Raw genomic sequence first — 22,044 nt, 5'->3', positions numbered from 1 at the left:
TGGCAAAAGGCATAAATTGCCCCCTAAACGTATACCCAAAAGTCATTTACACACTTTAACTAATGGGGTGACCTATTACACACCTTAAGTACATAAAAGTATATTTATTTCCCCCTTCCGTCACCCAACCCAGGACATTATGCCTAGAGTGAAAGCCACTCGCCTCCTAGTTAAGCCACGTAATAAAAGACCCCAATCCGATTCATTTGACCCAAAATAGTTTCTTTTGACCCAAACCCGTTTCTTTTCACCCAAACCCGATTTTTTTCACCCAAATCCATTTTATTTTACCCTAGTCCATTTATTTCACCCACCCGTTTCCTTTCTCTAAGAACACCAAAACCTAATCGAAAAAATTCATCTGTAAATCCTAATTTTAGCTAAAGATTTCTTCGATTTTGTGGTGTTTTTGAAGCATCCTTGTAGTTATATTTGAAGAACATTGTCGATCGAGGCGTTCATCGTTTGGTGGAAGCAAATCGGTGGTTACTAGGGTTTGGTGGGTACAATCGAGGCGTTCATCGTTCATAATTTGTTGTCGTCTCCATATTTGAAAGGTTAGTCAAACATTTCTAGGGTTACTTCATAGTTCATACTTTTTAGCTTAGGGTTATTTCATCTTTATTTTTTTTTCAAGTTTATTGTATGTCGTCTTTCATTCACATGATTCCCCGTTGTTATTGTATATGTTTTGTCGTTGTATATGTTTTGTCGTTGTTGTTGAGGGTTAACTGATAACATTATTTTCGGGTTAAAATGTCTTTTGAATTGATTACTTTGAGATTTTACCACGGTGGTGTTATTAAGATTGGAAAAAAGGAATACAAGGGGAAACCATATCATGGTGGAGGAGTTTATGAGTTTTTAGATGTTGATATAAATAGGTTATCTTATTTTGAATTGAGGGATTGTCTGAAAGAGTTGGGGTATGAACCTGGACAATGTGTGTTGTATGTAAAACTTCCTAGAAGTATTGCTATGTTAGAAATCAAATATGACTATGATACTACGTTAATTACCGAGTGTTTGAGTCATGGAGATATTTTGGACTGTTTTGTGTGTCACTTTGTTGCTGATCCTGTTTTGGTCCCACCTTTATTGGAATATGGGGAAAGTGGAGTAGGTGAGGGAGCATCTCAAAACAGTGGGCCTAATGCATCTTTTGATGCTGACCAACATATGAGGCCCAAGAAAATGCCACACATGAGGCCCAAGAAAATGCCTCAAACCTTGCCTCAAACCCTGCCCCTGTTTATGCCTCTGCCCTTATCCATCCTTCTACTGATCCAACTCTTGACCATGTTCATCCTTCCTCTGATCCAATTCCTGACCCTGTCCATCCTTCTAATGAACAAGATTCAGATAGAGAATCATTGAATGGGAGGGGGGGGGATTTAATGGGAGTGATGTAGATGATGAACTAAGAAGTTTTAGGGAGGAAAGGAGTAAAAGAAAGAGAAGGAAAAGGGGAGAAAGAGCTCCATTGCCTGATCATGTCAAGTTAGGAACAGAAAAAAAAGGGCCAAATGATGGGTATGATGAATCTACAGGTGGTAATAGAAATAACTTAGAAGGCAAGTTAGCTGGTGATGAGCCTTATTATCCCTCAGATGAAGCTGTCAGTTTTGAAACAGATCTAGATACTTTCAGTGATGATGAAGAAGAGGTTCAACAAAGAGAGAGAGTTAAGCCAAGAAGGAGAAAGAAGGTGAATAGAGTTGTATTTGATGCATCTTCTCAAAAAGTAGTGTGGGAATTGGGTCTTGTATTTGAAAATGTTAATGAGTTTAGATCTGCTGTTACCAAATATAATGTTGTTGAACATGTTGCAATTGAAATGTATATTAATGAACCAACAAGGGTAAGGGTTAGGTGTACAGTTGGTTGTCCTTGGGTTTTATTTGCTAGCTTTGATTCTAGGACAGATAATTTTGTTGTAAAGACGTACAATCTAGTTCACAAATGTGATCCTACTAATAGGAACAAGCTTTGTAATAGCAAGTTCTTATCTAGTCACTACAGTGAAAGGATAAAGGAATAACCTGACATTAGAATCTTTGAGTTTCAAGGGCTTATTAAAAAAAAATTGGATTTATATGTTGGAAGAACAGCGTGTAGGAGAGCAAGAAACAAAGTATTACAGGAGTTAATGGATGACTATGTTCTTGAGTTTGGGAGGATTTTGGACTACAAAGATGAGTTGCTAAGAACTAATCCAGGTAGTACATGTGTAGTCAAGCTTCATGAAGAAACATTTGAAAAAGGTAGAAAAATGTTTCAAGGCTTCTACATATGTTTTGATGCAATGAAGAAGTCTTTCTTGGTTGGTTGTAGGAGGTGCATTGGTTTGGATGGTTGTTTTCTAAAGGGAGTATCTAAAGGTCAATTATTGGTTGTTGTTTGTAAAGATGGGAACAATCAAATGCTACCACTGGCTTGGGCAGTAGTTGAAGTTGAAAATAAGTTTACTTGGGCTTGGTTTGTCAAACTTCTAAAGGAAGATCTTCAGTTGGGAGATGGTGCAGACCTCATAATCATATCAGATATGCAAAATGTTAGAATATTTATTGATTTTTTTGATTTATTTCATGTCTTGAATGTCATTTATTTATAAATGTCTTAGTTTCTTAGTTTTATGTCTTGAATTTTCTTATAGGGTCTTGAAATTGCCATAACTGATCATTTGCCAAATGTTGAGCATAGAATGTGTACTAGGCACATCCTTGCTAACTGGTCAAAGAGATGGAAATGTCTTGAGAGAAAGAAATGCTTCTGGAGGTGTGCAAGGTCTACTTTTGAGGCTGAGTTAAAATATAACATTAGTTATATGAAAAGGTTGGACAATAATATAGTTGATCATTTGTTGTATTATAATCCTGAAAGATGAAGCAAGTTTTACTTCAATTTTACCTCAAAATGTGATGTTGTAGACAATAACATGGCTGAATGTTTCAATTCATGGATATTAGCAGCAAGGCATAAGACTATAATTACAATGCTTGAAGAAATTAGGGTGAAAATGATGAAAATAATAGGGCATATGAGAAAGTTTTGCAATACTTGGATATGTGACATTTCTCCAATGGCAATGAAGGTTCTACAAGATAACACAACTAAGTCTATGAAATGCAGCATTGAATGGAATTCAGATACAGGGTATGAGGTACTTCATGGACCATACAGACATGTAGTTGATATTCAAAGGCAAATATGTAGTTGTAGAGCATGGATGTTGAAAGGCATACCATGTCCTCATGCAATAGCTGCTCTTCACCATAGGAAATTGGACCTAATCAACTACATTTCTCATTGGTATAACAGAGAAACATACATGAAGACATACAACTACTTCATTCAGCCAGTTATGAATCTGAAAATGTGGCCAGAATCACAAAACATCTTTGTGATACCACCTCCTGTTAGGAAGATGCCTGGAAGGCCTGGCAAGAAAAGAAAGAAAGAGCAAGGTGAAACCAGTAAAACTGGAAAATTATCCAAAAGAGGGATTGAGATGTCATGCAGCACTTGTCATAACAAGGGTCACAATAAAAGAAAGTGTCCTCTTGGTGCACCTGCTTCTGGCACAAACTTTACTGCTGGACCAAGTTCAAGATCTGCTGCTGGACCAAGTTCAAGACCTCCTTCTGGCCCTGCTGCACCAAGTTTAAGACCTCCTTCTGGCCCTGCTGCTGCACCAACATCAACACAAACTGTTGTCCCTGCTGCTGCACCAACATCAACACAAATTGCTGGTCCAAGAGCAACACCTAATGCTCCAACTGAAAGAGGAAGGGGTAGACCAAAGGGTTCAACAGAAAAAGTGATATAGTTTCCTTTATTTACTTCATGTATAAGTTTTAAATAAGTTGTTTTACTGAATATTTTGTTATTTTTTAGGGTAGTGTTGCTAGCAGAACAAGAATGGTTGGAATGGGTGCACTACACACACAAAGTGGTGCTACTATTATTAATGTAAGTTCCCTATTTCTATACTTAAATATCATTTATTATTTTTTCTTTAATCACAAATTAAGATTATTTATATTCATTTGAACAGCCTGGAATGCCTAGTGAAAGATTTAGAAATGTGAAGTCTTCAGCAGTTATCACTGGAGATCTTGGACATAAACCACCATGTGGTGTGAAATGGAAGGGAAAACAAGCTATGACCTCAAGCCAACTTGAAGAGATGATGGGAAGAAAACAAATGGAGACTAGGTCTAAGGCTGCACATTTGAGCCTAGAGAGCTTTAATGCAATCTAACTTGTTTTGGTAGATTTTTGTTGGTAATGCAATGTAGACATTTGTTTTGTTGGGTGATAGACAATGCAATGCACTTTATCCCTATTTAGTACCCTTATATTTAAGACAATGAATTGCAGTTGTGACTGCATTTTGATTTGTGGTGTTTGATTATGTAACTGCTTTGACATATATTAACTTCTATTTTGATTAATGATTATGCAGTTATGAATGTCTGTTTATGTAACAATATTGCTTCTCTTTTAGTGATGGTTTCTGTGTTTATGGAGGGCAATAAGTGACTACTTAAGCAGTGGCTACACAAACGTATAGTTTAGACAGTTGAGCAGATAGTTGTACACACTAAATATATAGTTTATGACCAAATACAAAATCAAATACTTGCAACAATAAATGAGACAAATTAAGCTAAGGGAAGCTTTGTAAATTCTTTTCATTACACAAAAGCCTTACAAGTTCAACGCAATATTGCAAATTTTTGGTACAATAAGAGATCATGACAATTTCCTTGAATGTCCTTCTCCTTTCAGAAACAATACTCTTTGAAATACTAAACTTACACCTAAAATACAAACACACAACAGAGCAATCCAAAGTTGTTTCTCCCTTTTCTTGGACTTGGCCAATTTGTTTTTCCATTTCGTTTCAACTGCTTTCATCTTCTTCAAATCATCATCAAAATTGTCCATTTTTGACTCCTTCTTATTCATATCTATTTTGCTTTCCATGGATTTGGTCGACTTAGTAGGCTTGTTGATTTCCTTATCCGAAGTTTCAACTTTTCGAGAAGATTCAACACTATGTTCAAGCTCCGCAATTCTTCCCAACAACTTGGGAATCACAAATTTGGATCTTGGATCAATATAATCATCTTTCCAAAGCCAAAAATTGCATGATCTAGCATTCTTAAAAAACAAAACGAATCATTCTATGGCTCTTGAAACAACAAAACGAATTATTCAACTCTTAAAAAAGATTAACTTACCCCATAGTAAGGACAACCCCAATATCTTCTACTAGGATTTCTCGGGGTCCAAGAGGTCAGCAAAGGCAAAACAAATCTGTGTTTGGATCTTGGATCAATATAATCATCTTTCCAAAGCCAAAAATCGCATGATCTAGCATTCTTAAAAAACAAAATGAATCATTCTATGGCTCTTGAAACAACAAAACAAATTATTCAACTCTTAAAAAAGATTAACTTACCCCATAGTAAGGACAACCCCAATATCTTCTACTAGGATTTCTTGGGGTCCAAGAGGTCAGCAAAGGCAAAACAAATCTGTGTTTGCATCGCACCTCTTCCAATTCATGATCTTCCTCTTGTAAACAGAGCCTAGTCAAGCTTATTCGAGCCATTGTAGCACCTTAGTAAGAATTACCGCGAATCAAACAACTAAAAATTCAAAATACCAAATAGATAGAAACAAATCAAAATGAAAAAGAGAGAAATGAATCAAAATGGAAAAGAGATGTATGAATAATAATGAAAAAGAGTTACCTTTGATTCAAAAGAAGGAATTTTGAACTATGTTTGAATTTAGGGTTCTTGATTCAGATTTTTGGGTGAAAATTTAGGGGTTTTGTTCATTAGGGTCGGGTGGGTGGGTTATGTGAAGGGAATGGAAATATAACCGTTGGGTTAGATTTTTTTAATTAAAAAAATAAATAAAAATGACTTTATTAGCGTGTTGACGCGCTCAACTATGTGGAGCGAAACGCGCCCTGGGTTGGGTGACGGAAGGGGGAAATAAATATATTTTTGTGTACTTAAGGTGTGTAATAGGTCACCCAATTAGTTAAAGTGTGTAAATGACTTTTGGGTATACGTTTAGGGGGCAATTTATGCCTTTTGCCAAGATCATTTAATAGGAAGCATTGCTAAATATGATTAATCTCATAATTGAAGTGACCAGCTTTTAGAAAAGGCCAAACATTAGCCTCACTAATCGACTCAAAATTTTGATCATGTAGAACCTCTAATAAGTTGCCACGTAAAAGTTAACCTGTATGATTTTTCATGCACACATGGCTTTGTCTAGTTGGGTTAAATGATACCAACTTTGAAAATATAGGTAGTATTTCTGTTGGATGCGTGACGTAGGCCTCATTTATTTTTATTGAGATTAAGATGTCTGAATATAAATGTCATCTGAATGATTAAGATTTTGTTTGTAGATCTGAACATTAAATTATTAAGACTATTTTTAAATATGTTAACACAATAAATGTTCTTATTCAAATAAAATAATAGTTAAACATTACATTAACAAAGTACTAGAAAAAAATGTCATTTTTTGATAAACATTAAGATATTTGAATTATAAATAAATAGTTAAAATTTGATTAAAATAAAATGAGACTACATTGACTACATATATAAATTATAATAATGAAAATAATTGCTAGAAAAAAATGTAATCATCTCTTTTTGAAAAAATAATAATTCAACACAAATTAATCTTAAATAAATAAGTGAAGCATCTCTATGTTCTATAATATGTTTGTTCATGTACTCTTCTCTAAAAAAATTTAATGAATATGATACATTCAAATGATTTTAAACAAATTTATAAAGGAATCGTCGTTCGATTTCAACAACATATTTTATGAAGTTGCTTTGAATTTTAATCAAATAATTTTTTTACAATAAATTTGATCAATTCTTAATAAACAAGCAACGGGACAAAAATTAAAAGTTTAAGGGAAATAATTTGGATAACTAATAAAGTTGGAGAATGAGAGGATTGAAGAAAAAACATATGGAGCACAAGCATGCCATGTGTTTAAATCTATATTTCATTTTATATATCATTCCAATACATGCATGCCATGTGTTTAAATCTATAGTTCATTTTACTTAATCTTAATTAATTAACATGTGTTGTACTTCATTAAATCACATAATAATGGAAATTGCATTAGTTTGGTGTATATATCCGGTGTGGATAAGTTTTTTCCCTCTCATAAATCTGATTCATTTAGGCCCCTTTCAGGCCCATTAGGGAATTTTATATAAAAATAAATAAACACACTTAATGGTCTAATGTCTGAACCATTCAGTTCAGATTTTCATTAAGTGCAAACAAATGAGGCCGTAGTTATGAATCTCTCTATTCCAATCTCTCTCGCTTCTATCTTTTTTTGAACATGTAATAACGAATCCTAACTAAGTAAATTATAGCTATAAATTTTAAATTGAGCCTAAATTATAATTATTTTTGAAAATTCTTGAAAAATTAATTACAATTACCATTGCTCATAAAAATATTGTTTAGGATCAATGCAATTGTAGCATACTCAAATTATTGTAATTATTCTCCAATTTTTCTAATAATTTCACAAAATCAAATTGATATGAATATTAGAAACATAAAACACCCAAGCTAATAGCAATAATATTCCTCAATAGCCAAGTTGGTCCGAATATTAGCTAGGAACAAGGATCAAGCAATAATTTTCAGAAGTGAGTTAAAGAAAAAGAAAATTATTTAAAAGAACTTGAATAATTCTTGAATCACCCATAGAAACAAATTATTACACTTCTTCAACTTGGGTCTAGTACACAAATTATTATACTTCTTCAACTTGGGTCTAGTACACAAATTCTTTTGGACAAATTACTTAACTACACTCCTTTACTTACCTTAATATCCATTTATCCCTACTTATTTCAAAAATTTCAAAAATCCTTTATTTACCTATGTATCCCGCATGTATCCCGTGCACAACGTTATGTATCCCGCTATGTGAAATGTATCAAACGCTATGTATCCCGTGCACAACGCTATGTATCCCACTATGTGGAATGTATCAAACATAATGTATCCCGTGCACAACTCTATGTATCCCGCTATGTGGAATATATCAAACCTAATGTATCCCGTGTACAACGCTATGTATCCCACAAACATCATTTTTAAGGGATTTTTGGTAAATAGAAAACTAGAAGGGATAGGATGTTATTTAGTACTTATAATATGTGGTTCCTATAATTTATACAATTATTTTACCGTCACAAATATGCTTAATAGCACATAAATCTAACACCAAGTCTTATCTTAGTCACAAGATTCACTTGAAAAATAACCACAATAATAATAACATTTACTTATAAAATTTATTTCTACTTAGCAGAATAAATATCATTTCTCCCAATCTTCTTCTATATGAAGGAATATCATGATTTAGTATTCCAGGCACAAAAGCTTATTATTTTTAGAATTGTAATCATATCTCATTTTTTCCAATCACGCGAATTCATTTGAACACAATATTGTATCTTAAATAAATTATATCTTATTGTAACCTCATGTATCTGGGGATTGAAATTTGACACGATTTGTATTTTGAAAAGTTACAAAAAGACAGGTAATTAGCACTTAAGCTAGTGAAATTTGTGTTGTTTGTCCATAATAAATGAGCACGTTGTTGACCACCCTAAAAATTACTTGAGCTGAAACAGGTTAGGCTTAAATGAGTTAAAATATGTATCATTAGACAACCTACTTAATTCTTACTAAATTTTAATTATTTTCTAGTAGCTAATAAACAAAATTCTTTTCTAATGAATATTATGACATATCAAATAAAAAATATTATTTTTAAAAATATTTTAACGAAATTTCTTTATTTTTTTAGCAAGAGGAAATTTAGCAAAAATAAAACAAACGTGGACGGCAGGATTCGAACCTGCGCGGGCAGAGCCCACATGATTTCTAGTCATGCCCGATAACCACTCCGGCACGTCCACAATTCAATGACTTTGAGTCGTTGAAATATTATTTATCGGTTTTACAATACCTTTTGGACTGATTTGGTCAAAATTAGATAAGTTTGTAATTATAATTCACTGAACCCTACGTTTGGAATTCTCAATTTACAATTCAAATTCATCCATCTAAAAGTTTTTGGGTGATTTAGATTATATATATCAGAACTTGAGTATATATTTTCTTTCAGTACACTTTAACACACTTTGGAGTCATTTGATAGGTTGTATAAGTATAATGTTGAATATAATGTATAAATACAATTCTTGAGTAAAGTTGATATTAATTATATTTGTATTAGTTATGATGAGATTATTTCTTATGTAGTATTTGATTTAATTTATTAAAAATAACATGTATTGCATAATTTCTAAGGAAAACGATATTTATTTATGAAAAATACCCTTTACAAATACGGTGGAAAGAATATGAAAAATATTTTGAGGGACAATTGTGTCTTTAATCATGTTAATGCATGCATTAATTAAAATCTCTTATGTTAGTTATACATAAGTTGAAAGTGTACCAAACAAGATTAGTTATACATAAGTTAAAATCTCTCTCTGTCTCTCTCTCTCTATATATATAGAGAGAGAGAGATTGTTTGCTTAATTATGACTAAATATTACTCCCTTTGTCCAACAATAGTTATTCACTATTGACTTGGCACACCCTTTAAGAAACTATAAATAAAAGGGTGATTTTACTATATCACCCTTTGAATATAATAAATACAATGTCTTGAAAAATGTAATAAATTAGGAACTAAGTGCAAAATTATCCATTGATTTCATAAAGTGATCAAATATTATTGGACATCTCAAAATAGTATAGTGAACAACTATTGTTGGACGGAGGAAGTATACGAATTATTAATGTAAGAAAAACAAAGATTTTGTTGTGCTTAAGCAGTTTAATAACACAATGCCTAATTAAGTATCTTATTAATAGAATCGTCTACCTTTCTGACCCTGTCAACAATGTCAGCAAAGCTACAGCTAATTAAGCTAACAACCCTTGATCTTAGTAATATTTTATTTATTTATTTATGACAGAAGGACAAAGATAGTGATACAATTTACAAAGCACGGTACCACCAAAGTTTTGTTGAGTTGTAACAATAATTGGCTTAAAGTTAATAATTATATAAGTTCAAAATTCAATTGTATCTTATAAGTTGAATTTTAAGTTCAAAGTTGAATCCTAAGTTCAATCATAAAATCAACATTCAAATATTAATTTAATTTAAATTTCAACTTAATTAAAACTTGTCTTTTTCCAATATTCGAGATTCAATTTTTATTCAAATACTCAATTTAAGAATCGAATAATTTACATTAGATTGAAAATTCAATTCAAAGTTCTACAACCAATAAAACAAATTACTTTCTAGAAGATTCAATTTCAATTCAACAATAATTTAAAAAGATTCAATTTGACTATCATTCCTCCATAATTTGGTCATATTTCTTATTTTTTACCATTCATAAGCAATACTTAAAGTGCAAATGTTGAAACTCAAAGTGTTGTAACTAGTCAAAAATAATTAATGCACAAGCTCTAAAACATACTTCATATTTACAGAGAAGCAAATAATTATGAAATACATTTTTCTAGTTGCTCGAAGAGAACATATTGATTAGGAACTTAAGAACCAAATTAACAAAATATTTGAGTAAAGTCAAATGTAGATAAGTTTATCACAAGAATTAAATAAAAATCACAAAATCTTGGAACCATGAATACAAGAAAAATTAAACCTAAATAATTCAATATATAGTTTTGGAACCAAGAATACTATAATTGAACAATAATTAAAACTTTATAATCGACGATAATACAATATAATAACAAAAATAATTGAATACTTATAATGGAATTGAAATAATAAAAAAGTAGAAAAAAGCATACCTTCGGCTTCGAGGGTTGGGCGGCAGACTGGCAGACGGATGAATATTAACGAGAACAAATAGCCTTTATTTCCAAAACACTTGTAGAAAGTAAAGTTTGAAAGATTTGATTGTTTTATTGCTTAGTAACTAATTAAAAAGTTGGTTGTTATTAATGAGATGTGAAACTAAGGTCGTGGATTTTCAGTTTAGATCGTAATGTTAAGTTAGTTGTTTTTATGAAACTGTAAAATTTTGTAATCTTTGGAGTAAAACGGTCAACTCCAATTCTTGTACAACTAGAGTCCTTCCGGTCCATCTAGAATATATCAGCTTAAGGTAGTAATTATCAGCCTAATAGTTATACAACTTAGTAATTACACTGACCTATTTGTTTGTCACAGTAATTATACATGTATGGTTTGGATTCACAACTGCAATCATAAGATTATATCAAATTTTAAAAATAAAAGTTAATTATTTAAAATTTATATGAGACAAATAAGAAACTTTATAAATGTTATTAAATTAAAAGATATATTTTGTCTTTTAAAAATATATTAATTAATAAACATATGTTCTTAACTAATATTATGAAAAAATAATTGATTTATATTTTTTAAATTAGTATATTTCAATTGAATTAATCATAAAAACTAAAAGCACAACATTTCTATGAGCATCATGAAATGCATATTTAACAAAAAAATTAATATTATAAATAAAATGTCATAAATTATTAAAATATTTGACAAAAAGATAATCTATCAAGTCTAATTAAAAAATAAATGACTTGCAATGTGAAGTCTCAAGTCAAACTACTAAAACAATTGAAACTAAATATATAACACAAGTTCTAAATTCAAAACAAAAAATTTAACATATACTCTTATGTCAAATTTCAACATAACATACATAAAGATGATTTAAAAGAATAGAAAAACGTAAGTCTATAATCCTACTCAACAATGTATTCTACTTTAATTAAAAAATTAGAACACTAGCAAAATTATGCTAAGGAAATAAATAAACATGGCATAAAAATAGACAATATAAAAAATTTCATAGAATCACATGAAGTAAAGGTTGAGAATGAGAAAGAAATGAAACATAAATAATATGCCATAAGAATAAACTTTTAGAATGATAAAAAAGAAATTTAAAATAATTGAAATAGAAAATAAATTAAAACAAAAAAATAAAAATAAAAAAGTAATCAGCTTTTAATTACACCATTTAATTATCAACAATTCACAACCCTCCTTGGAAATTGGAGATTATAATTACCCCTGCCAAATACACACAATTACATACTGATCAACTAATTACATGGTCAACCAAACAAGCCAGACAGTGTAATTACACTAAATTCAATTATCAGGATAACTTTCCAAACAACCCTTAAGTGTAATACCTCGGAAGTTGAAAAGTTGATTTGAAAGGGAAGTTACAAAAAACTTTGTTGGTGCATGTTTGTACGAGGCCAAGTATTGACTGTACTCAGTTCTATGACCCGTAAATGATTATCGTAGATGGGATCTTGAAAATATGAAATTTGACAAGTCTCAGGTGGAGTTTTACGGACCAACATGACGACTCATGGACTATTTTGCGGATCATGTATAGTGTTTGTGAATTGAGTTCTAGACTTGGGAATTTTTTGTACCTTGGGTTGCACGACTAGCTTGCACGGGTCATACAATGGATTACGACTCGTGGTTGAGTGATCGTAGTTGGCTTTCAGAAACTTGGGACTTTCCGTAAGTTGGTGCACGACTGACCAATACGACTCGTAAAAGGAAGTGAGGACCGTACTTGGCCATCCGTGGTTTCAACCCTAAGGTCTAGCCATAAAGCTAAGGCATAATGTACAAGGGGTATTTTACGACTCATAAAATGGTTGCCAACACGTGGTCTTGGTTCGTAGTTTTGATTCAGAAAGTTGGATCTACGACTAATTAATACGGTTTGTGGTCTTTTGTACAGAGTGTACAAGGGGTCCGTAGATATGAGTCGTGACAATTATTTCTCAAGGTTAATTGGGTCGTTTCCTACCTTTTTAATTCCCAAACTACGTCGTTTTTAGACTATTTATAATCCATATAACTATTTTTTACATATCAAATCCCTCTCATTCTCTCCTAAACTCCTACGCTCTCAAGTCTTCTTCTCCAAGGATTCTCTCAAGATGAATTATGATTATTCAAGCTCCAAGTCTCCCTTTTCAATTCCAAAGTTAAGGTTCATCAAAGTATGTGGGAAATTCATCGATGGATCTCTCTCCATTCATTGAGTCCCAAATAAACCTCAAATTCTCCTTATGAATTCTCACCCAAATTCTAGTTTCGTGATTTGTGTATGGGTTCAATTGAAATTGAGTTTATTGTTCATAATTGATTTTATCATGCATGATTTGATCATAATTATATGTTATCCATGATTATTTTTTTTCCATGAACCCATGCTATATGAATACTTTATGATTATGAACTAAGCTTGAAGATATGCATGCATTACGAATTGAGAATTTATGAATCAAGGATGTTTTTAGATAAAGTATCAAATATGTTTTATGAAATTGAATGCTTCAGATTGAAGTAATTCTTATTATGAAAAGATGATCTTGATTTAGATGCTTAAATAAGTGTCTCTTATGAGTACGATATGAAATCATAGTTTTAAGGAGTTATTCCAGGGATATGAAGCTTTGATTGATTTGGTATTTGTAGATTCTTACCATTTCAAGAAGTATGAACATGATATGATTATGCATGTTTCCTTTGGGAGTTTACTTAACAACGAGTGAACTTTGGGATGGAGGTTCACCTGTTAGTAGAGACAGAGTTCTTTGGTAGCAATCATCTTGTCCCATAACTATGTGTCTCGTAGGACTTACTCTTAATTGACTTTAGCTTAATGGATCCACCTAAACTTATGACTATGGTCCTTACCTTGGCAAATAGGAAACTCTTTTTTCGGTGTGAAAGCAATCACTAAACTCCATGTTATAGCTCACATGGTTTATGTCGGTTAACAATATCTCCCACAATAATTTATAATTTCCTCGAAAGTTTATGATTTAAGCTTATGTATGATTTTCAAAATATTGCATGGACCTTGTATCATGTTTTACGAATTCAACTCATCAAATCATATAGTATATTTTACTTGGTCATGCACTGTCATGTTTTCCCGATTCATTATGATATTATGTCTTTACTCATACATTTATCCTCATACTCGATACATTTCAAGTACTGACACATACATTTCTTGTGCCTATATTGTCTTATAATATAGGTTTGATGCTCTTCCATCCAGTTGTGGCTATTATTGGATTGATCAATATTCAGAGTCGGTGAGTCCTCATGGATGAGGGACCTCACCACCACATGTCTTTATTGTTTTATGTCATTTCAGTTTTTAGATTTGTTTCGTGACTAGGGTTTGTCCTAGTCACACCTATTAGTAGAGGCTTATGTCAAACTTAGTATTTTCCGCTTATGAAATCTTTATACTCTGATTTGGTATCATATTGAGATGAAGCTTTGAGACTTACATTCCGCTTTTTTAGATTCATTTTTGTTATGTTGTTAACATAGTGTCATGCTCATGTCAAATGGCTTATTTAGAGTCTTTCAGGATCCTATTCACCATGGGACGTTTATGGGGTAGCCTTGTGTCATGACACTAAGTCCTTGCAGTACTTGGGTCATCATCATAAGATCTCATATCGTTAGATGAAACATGAGTCTCAGTTTCTATGTTTAGTTCGTTTTCCTCATCTTAACTTCTTTTCTACGCAAGTAAATTCCTCATCTTAACTTCTTTTCTACGCAAGTAAATTCCTCATCTTAACTTCTTTTCTACGCAAGTAAAGAATACATGCAGGTTCTAAGGTAGGCATTCATTAGATTACATACAAAATGAAAGAACTAATCACATTCCTAGAATTACCGTATAGAATTTCTATCTATGTAACTATCACTTTGTTACTCCTCTTTCAGAACTCCACAACTTGGTTATGGGGTTTTTTTCACCCGGTGTCTGAAGCCCACATTGCAGCTCCGATTAAATTAGGATCGCGCACGACAAGGCTCATTCAGGGGTGACACTCCCGACAAGATTTTCTCCATACCTAGGGCTCGAACCCGAGACCTCTGGTTAAGGGTGAAACACTCCCACCAGTGCACCACAACCCATATTGGCTACCCATAAAAAGTGTAGCAATTAAATTATAAATAAAAGAACTCATTTTGCAATAATCAAAAATCAAAGGATTAGCTTTATTTATTACTCATAATAAATGAATAAAATCACAAGCGTAGTACTATTTGTCCCAAAATATGTTCAAAAGCTTCAAGAATTCAGAATTTAATATTCAACAACTTCTAATAAAATCCTAAAATTTAGATATTTATAGTTCCTAAAATACCAATTAAAATTTGAAATAACATGCGATTTACATAAAAAAATTTGAATCAAATAAAAGGAGATATGAAGACTTTACCCAATATCTATTTTCGACGGAGAAGTCTATGGGTGTGTTTGGTATGAAGGAAAATGTTTTCTATGGAAAATGTTTTCCAGGAAAACAAGTAGACTTTTGACTTATTTTCTCATGTTTGTTGGTGAGTAGAAAATATTTTTCGGAAAAGATTTTTATGTGTTTGATTTATGAATAAAAAATATTTTTGAGAAAATATCTTTTATTTTTACTAGAGAGTAGAAAATAATTTTTGAATTAAAACTGAAAATATTTTTTAAAAATAAACTTAAATTTTTTTGGGGGGAGGGTGGGGTGGTGGGGGTGGGGCTGAGGGGGGGGGTCGCGGGTAGGGGGTGGGGGTGAAAAAATAAAAATTTGAAATTGAAAATATTTTTAAAAAACAAACTTAAATTTTTTTTGAAGGGAGGTGGGGAGCTGATGGGGAGGGGGTCGCAGGTAGGGGGTGGGGTGAAAAAATAGAAATTTGAAATTGAAAATATTTTTTAAAAATAAACTTAGAATTTTTTTTGGACGGGGGTGGGGGTCGCAGGTAAGGGGTGGGGTGAAAAAATAAAAAATTGAAATTGAAAACATTTTAAAAAACAAACTTAAATTTTTTTTTGGAGGGGGGTGGGGGTCGCGGGTAGGGGAGTGGAAAAATAAAAATTTGAAAATGAAAATATTTTTTAAAAACAAACTTTTTTTGGAGGGGGTGGGGGGCTGATGGGGGAGGGGGTGGATGGTCGCAAGTTGGCGTGAAAAATAAAAATTTGACATTGAAAATATTTTTTAAAAACAAACTTTCATTTTTTTTTGGAGGTGGGGGTGGGCTGGTAAGGGGGCTGGCCGGGGGGTGGGGTCGGATGAAAAATAAGAATTTGAATTAGAAAATATATTCTAGAAACAAACTTTAATTTTTTGATTTTTTTTGAGGGAGTAGGAGGGGCTGGCGGGGGGAGGGGGTCGAGGGTAAGGGTGGGGGTGGGATGAAAATAAAAATTTGAAATTGGAATTATTTTTAAAAAACAAACTTAAAATTATTTTTATTTGGGGAGGAGGGGGGTAGGGGGTGAGGATGGGGTAAAAATATTAAAAATTGAAGTTGAAAATAATTTTTTTAAAAAAAGCTTTAAGTTTTTTTTTTTTTTTTTTAAATAATTGTAGTTTGAAGTTGGAGGAGAGATTTGAAAAATGTTTTCCTTAATTTTTGAAGGGAAGTCATTTTCCTTAAATTTAAGGAAAATGAGTTAATTTGAAAAATATTTTTCAAAACATTTAACCCAATCAAACATGAAAAGATTGAAAAATATTTTTCGGAAAATTTTTCCTTCCTACCAAACACACCATGTCTGAAAAGCACCAAAACAAAGAACAACTGAGCTAGAAAACCTAGGAGCAATTAAGCGAAAAAATAGAGTACTAAATAAAGGGAGGCTTTACTCTTTAGTAGGGTTAATAATAGTAATATAATAATTGATACGATAGATAACTAAATGAGCTTTAGGGTCAACAACAATATATATTAGAAATATTAAATTAGGGTTAATAGTATACCGATAAGAAGTAAAAGTGTAAGTATTTTAACTCTTAATGAGTTAATAGTATATCGATAAGAAAATTGAGTAATCCATTCTTACATCGATAAATTATTAATTATAAAAAATTAATTATTCACCAATCGTTTATCCAATATATAACTCAATACCAGTAAGTTAATACTAAGTCAATTTTAGGATTGACTTTTTACTTAAAATTTGATTACGAAACTTACTTGATATGGCTGAGTGAGTCAACGTGACATGCTACAATCACGTAAAAAAGTATTGTCCTTCATTCTCAATAGATCAATTACAAGTTCAAGCCTTGATATTTAAATCGCTTAAGCAAAAAGTACTTTATTTCCAAGTTGAAATTTTTTGATATAAATTTAAATTAATTAAACTTAAAATAAATATCCAACATTTGATAAGAAACAAAGAAAAAACAACTTAAAATAAAATCTGAAGTCGCAACCTAACACCAAATAAGGGAAAACAATTAGACACGGCAAATTAACACGTTGAAGGAACATAGAATTGAGAATAATCAATCACACGCTTTGTGTTGGGTAATTGAGACCAAAATGTGGATACTTTATTGGCACCCTCCCATTGTCCAATTCCATCTGTATATTTTATCTAATTGTGTTCAACTAAAATAAAATAAAAATTTTGACACATAAATCAAAGATATAATGGTCAAAACACACCATTTGAATTATAATTTTTTTTTTTTTTACTAATTTCAAATTTTAACTATAAGTATTTTTTTCCCATTCTCAACTACTCTTTTGGTTCATAATGACTTGTTTACTTTTGAATTGACACACTTATTAAGAAAAAAATAATGATTGACATAGTGAATTTATTATTTTACCTCTATTAATTATGAAATAAATGAGTTAAAAAATTAAGATTTTCAAAAAGTTCCTACCTTTTTCAAAATTAATTAATTGAAAGTATAATAGATAAAAAAAATATTGTCATTTCTTGATTTGTCAAAATAGACAAATAAAAAAGAAAAATTGAACAAGTAAATAAGAATAGAGGAATACCAAATATTTTTTCTTTTTTATTTGAACTATCATAGTAATTCAGTTAGAAAAAGTGAATAATTAAAATATGAAACAAGCTCGTAAAAATATTATTGTTCAATATATTTTTGGCAATTAATTCTAAACTAAGCCTATAAAAACATTGGAGTATTAAATATGTTAAATCATTTAGTTAAAAATAAAAAATAAAAATGGATCAATGTTTGTGTCACATGTAAGGGAAATATATTTGAACAAGGTGAGCGGTTTCCTCTTTTTCCTTTTCTGATCGGTAAGCAGCTTAGATGCTTTTCATTTTTCTGCTTGTATAGTACTCATTTGGCTTTTGTATTGTTTATCTTCTCTTTGGGTCGCTTTTGGCATATCCCTGTTCCTTCATATGAAGTAAACCCAGAAAAATTGAAATAATTCTAAAGATGCTTATTGTTAAAATTGAATTGAAGCTTAGGTTAATGGAGTACAACCCAGAAAATTAAAACTTCAATTTTTTATTCAGATTACTCTCATCTCTATGCTGTCTTCATGGTATGTTGACTTCTTTGTCTTATTAGTTATTTCTCTACCTGCTTTGGCCAGTTCCCTCATTTGCTCATGTTTTATTTGGTTTGTCTTTTTTTTTTTTTTTTGGAAAAAAATTAGGGGAATCGAACAATCAGGTGAAAGTTCATGTAGTCAATCAACTGGGCTATTAAGATTCGCGGACTTATTGTTATTATTTTTAGTTTAGTTTCTATATGCCTATGGTGTGTGTTGAGTGAATTTTAAGGAAATTCATTTAGCTTATTTTATGACAAGTTTGTAGGGTTTTTATGTGTTTTAGTTTTGTTAACCTGTTTGCTTGGTCTTGTAACTTGCCAGATTTATTTTTTTTTGTACCAGAAATGTGGAAGCATTTGATTATTGATGTAGCTTTCTTAATTTACAGATATAGATGCTTATTCTGTTCGCTCCCATTGAAGAGGAAAAGCTGTAGATAATGATCTGTAAAGTTTAATATTTTGACTGTGAATCCAATAAACATTGAAATGACATCTGCTGGCAATGGTGAACATCATGGTATTGTTGAGGAACCTATGGGTGGTCAAGTTAAGACTCATGTACCTCTGAATGTTTCAACATCTCAAAGGGGACTTGTAAGTAATGAAAATTCTCAGAGCCATTTCCAGGGTAGTACTCTTGCTATTCCCAAAAGGCTAAAGTTCCTCAACTTTGGTAATTTGGGTTCTCCATCCGCAAAGTTTCAACAGATAGCTGATCAAAGAGATGATTTTTCTCGAACTGTACCTTCTTCTGGCAGCCTTCATCTCCGTCAACGTATTACTAGACTACTTTCACGGAAATTGGATTGGCCAGCTATTAGGAAAATGTGCAAAGAGTGGTTCAGAAATCCGCTGAATATTGTACTTTTTATCTGGATTGTATGTGTAGCTGTTTCTGGTGCAATTTTGTTTCTTGTGATGACGGGGATGTTGAACCATGCCATCCCTAAGAAATCTATGAGAGATACATGGTTTGAAGTGAATAACCAAATTCTTAATGCATTGTTTACTCTCATGTGTCTATACCAGCACCCGCAAAGGATATATCACTTTGTTCTTTTAATGCGATGGAGGCCAGAAGACATTTCCAGGCTGAGAAAGGTTTACTGCAAAAATGGAACTTATAAGCCCCATGAATGGACACACATGATGGTGGTTGTCGCATTACTTAATCTCAACTGTTTTGCTCAATATGCTCTGTGTGGGCTTAATTTGGGTTACAAAAGGTCAGAAAGACCAGCTATTGGGGTAGGAATATGTATCTCAGTTGCAATTGGTGCACCTGCCATTGCTGGAGTTTACTGTATGCTCAGCCCTCTAGGAAAAGATTATGATACTGAGTTAGACGAGGAAGCACAACTTCGAACAACAGCTACCGAGAGCAGCAGTGCTACCCAACTGAGAAGAAAAGCATTGGAAAAGAGATTTTCTTTTGCATTAGATGAAGGGAGACTTGTTGAAACTAGACCACAATGGAGTGGAGGCATCCTTGATTTTTGGGATGATATTTCTTTGGCATATCTCTCTTTGTTCTGCAGTTTTTGTGTTTTTGGTTGGAATATGGAGAGACTTGGGTTTGGAAATATGTATGTTCATATTGCAACTTTTCTTCTGTTCTGTATGGCTCCTTTCTGGATCTTCAATTTGGCTGCTGTTAATATTGACAGTGATACTGTCAGGGGGATATTAGGAGTTACTGGGATTTTTCTTTGTCTGTTTGGGTTACTATACGGTGGTTTTTGGAGGATTCAGATGAGAAAAAGATACAATTTGCCTCCTTACAATAATTGTTGTGGTAAACCTTCTGTTGCTGACTGTGCACTATGGCTTTTCTGCTGTTGGTGCTCTCTTGCTCAGGAAGTAAGGACCGGAAATTCCTATGACATCGTGGAAGATAAATTTTGTAGGAAACTAGATGAAAGTATATCACCATTGCCTCGTGAAGATGGGCTATATAATACTTCAGGTCCTCCTCTTGCAAACAACTCCTCTTCCTTTCCAATAATAAAAAGCAGCACCCCAAACCCCAGCAGATTTGCAGCTGAAGTTCATAGTCCTGATAGACAGCAACCCTTCGTGGAAGACAAGTCTCATACAAGAGGTCAAAATGCGATAATGATACCACCTACTCCTTCAGTTATACAAAGAGAAGATGCGTAGCACAACAGTTTTGCAGTGTTGTGACAACCTGAACCATAAATTGTAAGCTTGCCTGCCCAATTTTCATTTTAGCTATAGGTGTGTTGTATTTCTACATTTTAAATATGTTGTACAAGTGCTGGTTGTGATCATCATGTTTGGATATATTATTCTCTGTAATATTGTTGCAGTACTCTGATTCTTAGACATTTTTAGTCAGTGTTTTTATGCTTCTAGGCAGCCCGTTTAACTTATTTTGATCAATGAGGCCCGCTTTTAATTGGTCACTCAGGTGAAAGATCTTTTCACTTAATAAGGCATTATGATGATGAGAAATCCCATTCTAGAAAAAATTCTTTCGGTTTACTCTTGTTTGGGACTTAGGAGGAGTTGTTGTTACTCTCGAATCTGGTATACAAGTCTTACTTCCTGATCTCCCTTATGGTGCCACCTTATTAGAGTTGTTGGGAAGATAATTGGCCCCTTTCTTTTCTCAATCCTTATAAGAAGGACCTTCGTTTGATGAAGGTGAAGAGCAATACTGAAAGTGAGGAGTTTTTGAAAAAAGACTTGCTTGAGAAGATTGACTTTGATATGCTGAATTAGTGAAGAAGATTTCTCTCAACATTATGATATTATAAAGTACTAAAATAGTACTCCCATTTTATTCTATATGGCGTGTTTGACCAAATACAAAATTATAATGTCAATTTGAAGTAATAGGCGAAAGATTAGTTTAAATAGAAAGCGTCATATCGAAGTTAATATTCAAATAGTTAAATAAGTTAAAACTCTTAAAAGTTCTGAAAGTTGTATAAAGTAATTTTAATTAGTGGAATGATGTCAAATATTTCGCAATATTCCAAATGGAAAGAACTCATATAGATCAGAGTGGAGAGAGTATTAGCACAACAAACGTTAAGAGTTGTGAGAGAAGGGAAGGCTCGGTGTTTAAAGGAATGGTCAAGTAATATGGGACAGACAAAAAGGCAAGCCATGACAACTAATTTAGAACAAAGGGACTACAACATAACTCAAATAAATTTAGTTTATCTTTTTTTACTATCTTATATGTTAGTTCTCGAATATGCATAATGTTGCTGATATGCCATGGCAGCTTCTATTCTTCTACTCTGAGGTAATGTTCCAAGGACTCATATTTTCCAATGTCTTTTAACTATTAGTATCACTTGAATTTGTGATGTATTTGTCCTTATTGAATATTAATTACTTTACTTCTTTTTTGATAAGGAAGTATGAGTGACTTCTTTAGCGACTTAATGGGCTGTAATGAGTTTTCCTGGACTCAAAACAATTTCTTCATTGAAAAATGTCAAGTGTCCAGCTTTTGATGTCTCA

The 22,044-nt window shown here is 32.2% G+C and overlaps 2 protein-coding genes and 1 non-coding gene across 7 annotated transcripts in view; 2 read left to right on the top strand and 1 right to left on the bottom strand.

The window, feature by feature from the left end:
- LOC125823722 (uncharacterized) overlaps positions 1–20,851 on the top strand; it is a 65,681-nt gene extending 44,830 nt beyond the window's left edge. Inside the window, exon 2 of one of the 2 annotated variants that reach the window (XM_049503095.1) lies at positions 19,094–20,851. In XM_049503095.1, coding sequence (XP_049359052.1) covers positions 19,094–20,706 — 1,613 coding nt within the window. In that variant the 3' untranslated portion in view covers positions 20,707–20,851. Of the gene's footprint in view, positions 1–18,347 lie in introns of those variants that run through there. The other variant, XM_049503094.1, reaches the window with a different exon arrangement.
- The window catches only part of LOC125823765 (small ubiquitin-related modifier 1-like), a 498,077-nt gene that overhangs the window by 203,384 nt on the left and 272,649 nt on the right, over positions 1–22,044 (top strand). The gene's annotated exons all lie outside the window — the stretch shown is intronic.
- On the bottom strand, positions 8,936–9,017 carry TRNAS-AGA (transfer RNA serine (anticodon AGA)). The gene has a single exon. It is a non-coding gene; the product is annotated as a tRNA-Ser (tRNA).

This window comes from Solanum verrucosum, unplaced genomic scaffold, assembly GCF_900185275.1.
Source record: "Solanum verrucosum unplaced genomic scaffold, falcon-dt-bn FXZP01000093.1, whole genome shotgun sequence".
Classification (NCBI taxonomy): domain Eukaryota; kingdom Viridiplantae; phylum Streptophyta; class Magnoliopsida; order Solanales; family Solanaceae; genus Solanum; species Solanum verrucosum.
The sequence above is the reverse complement of the archived record's forward strand: the minus strand, read 5'-3'. Positions and strand labels throughout refer to the sequence as shown.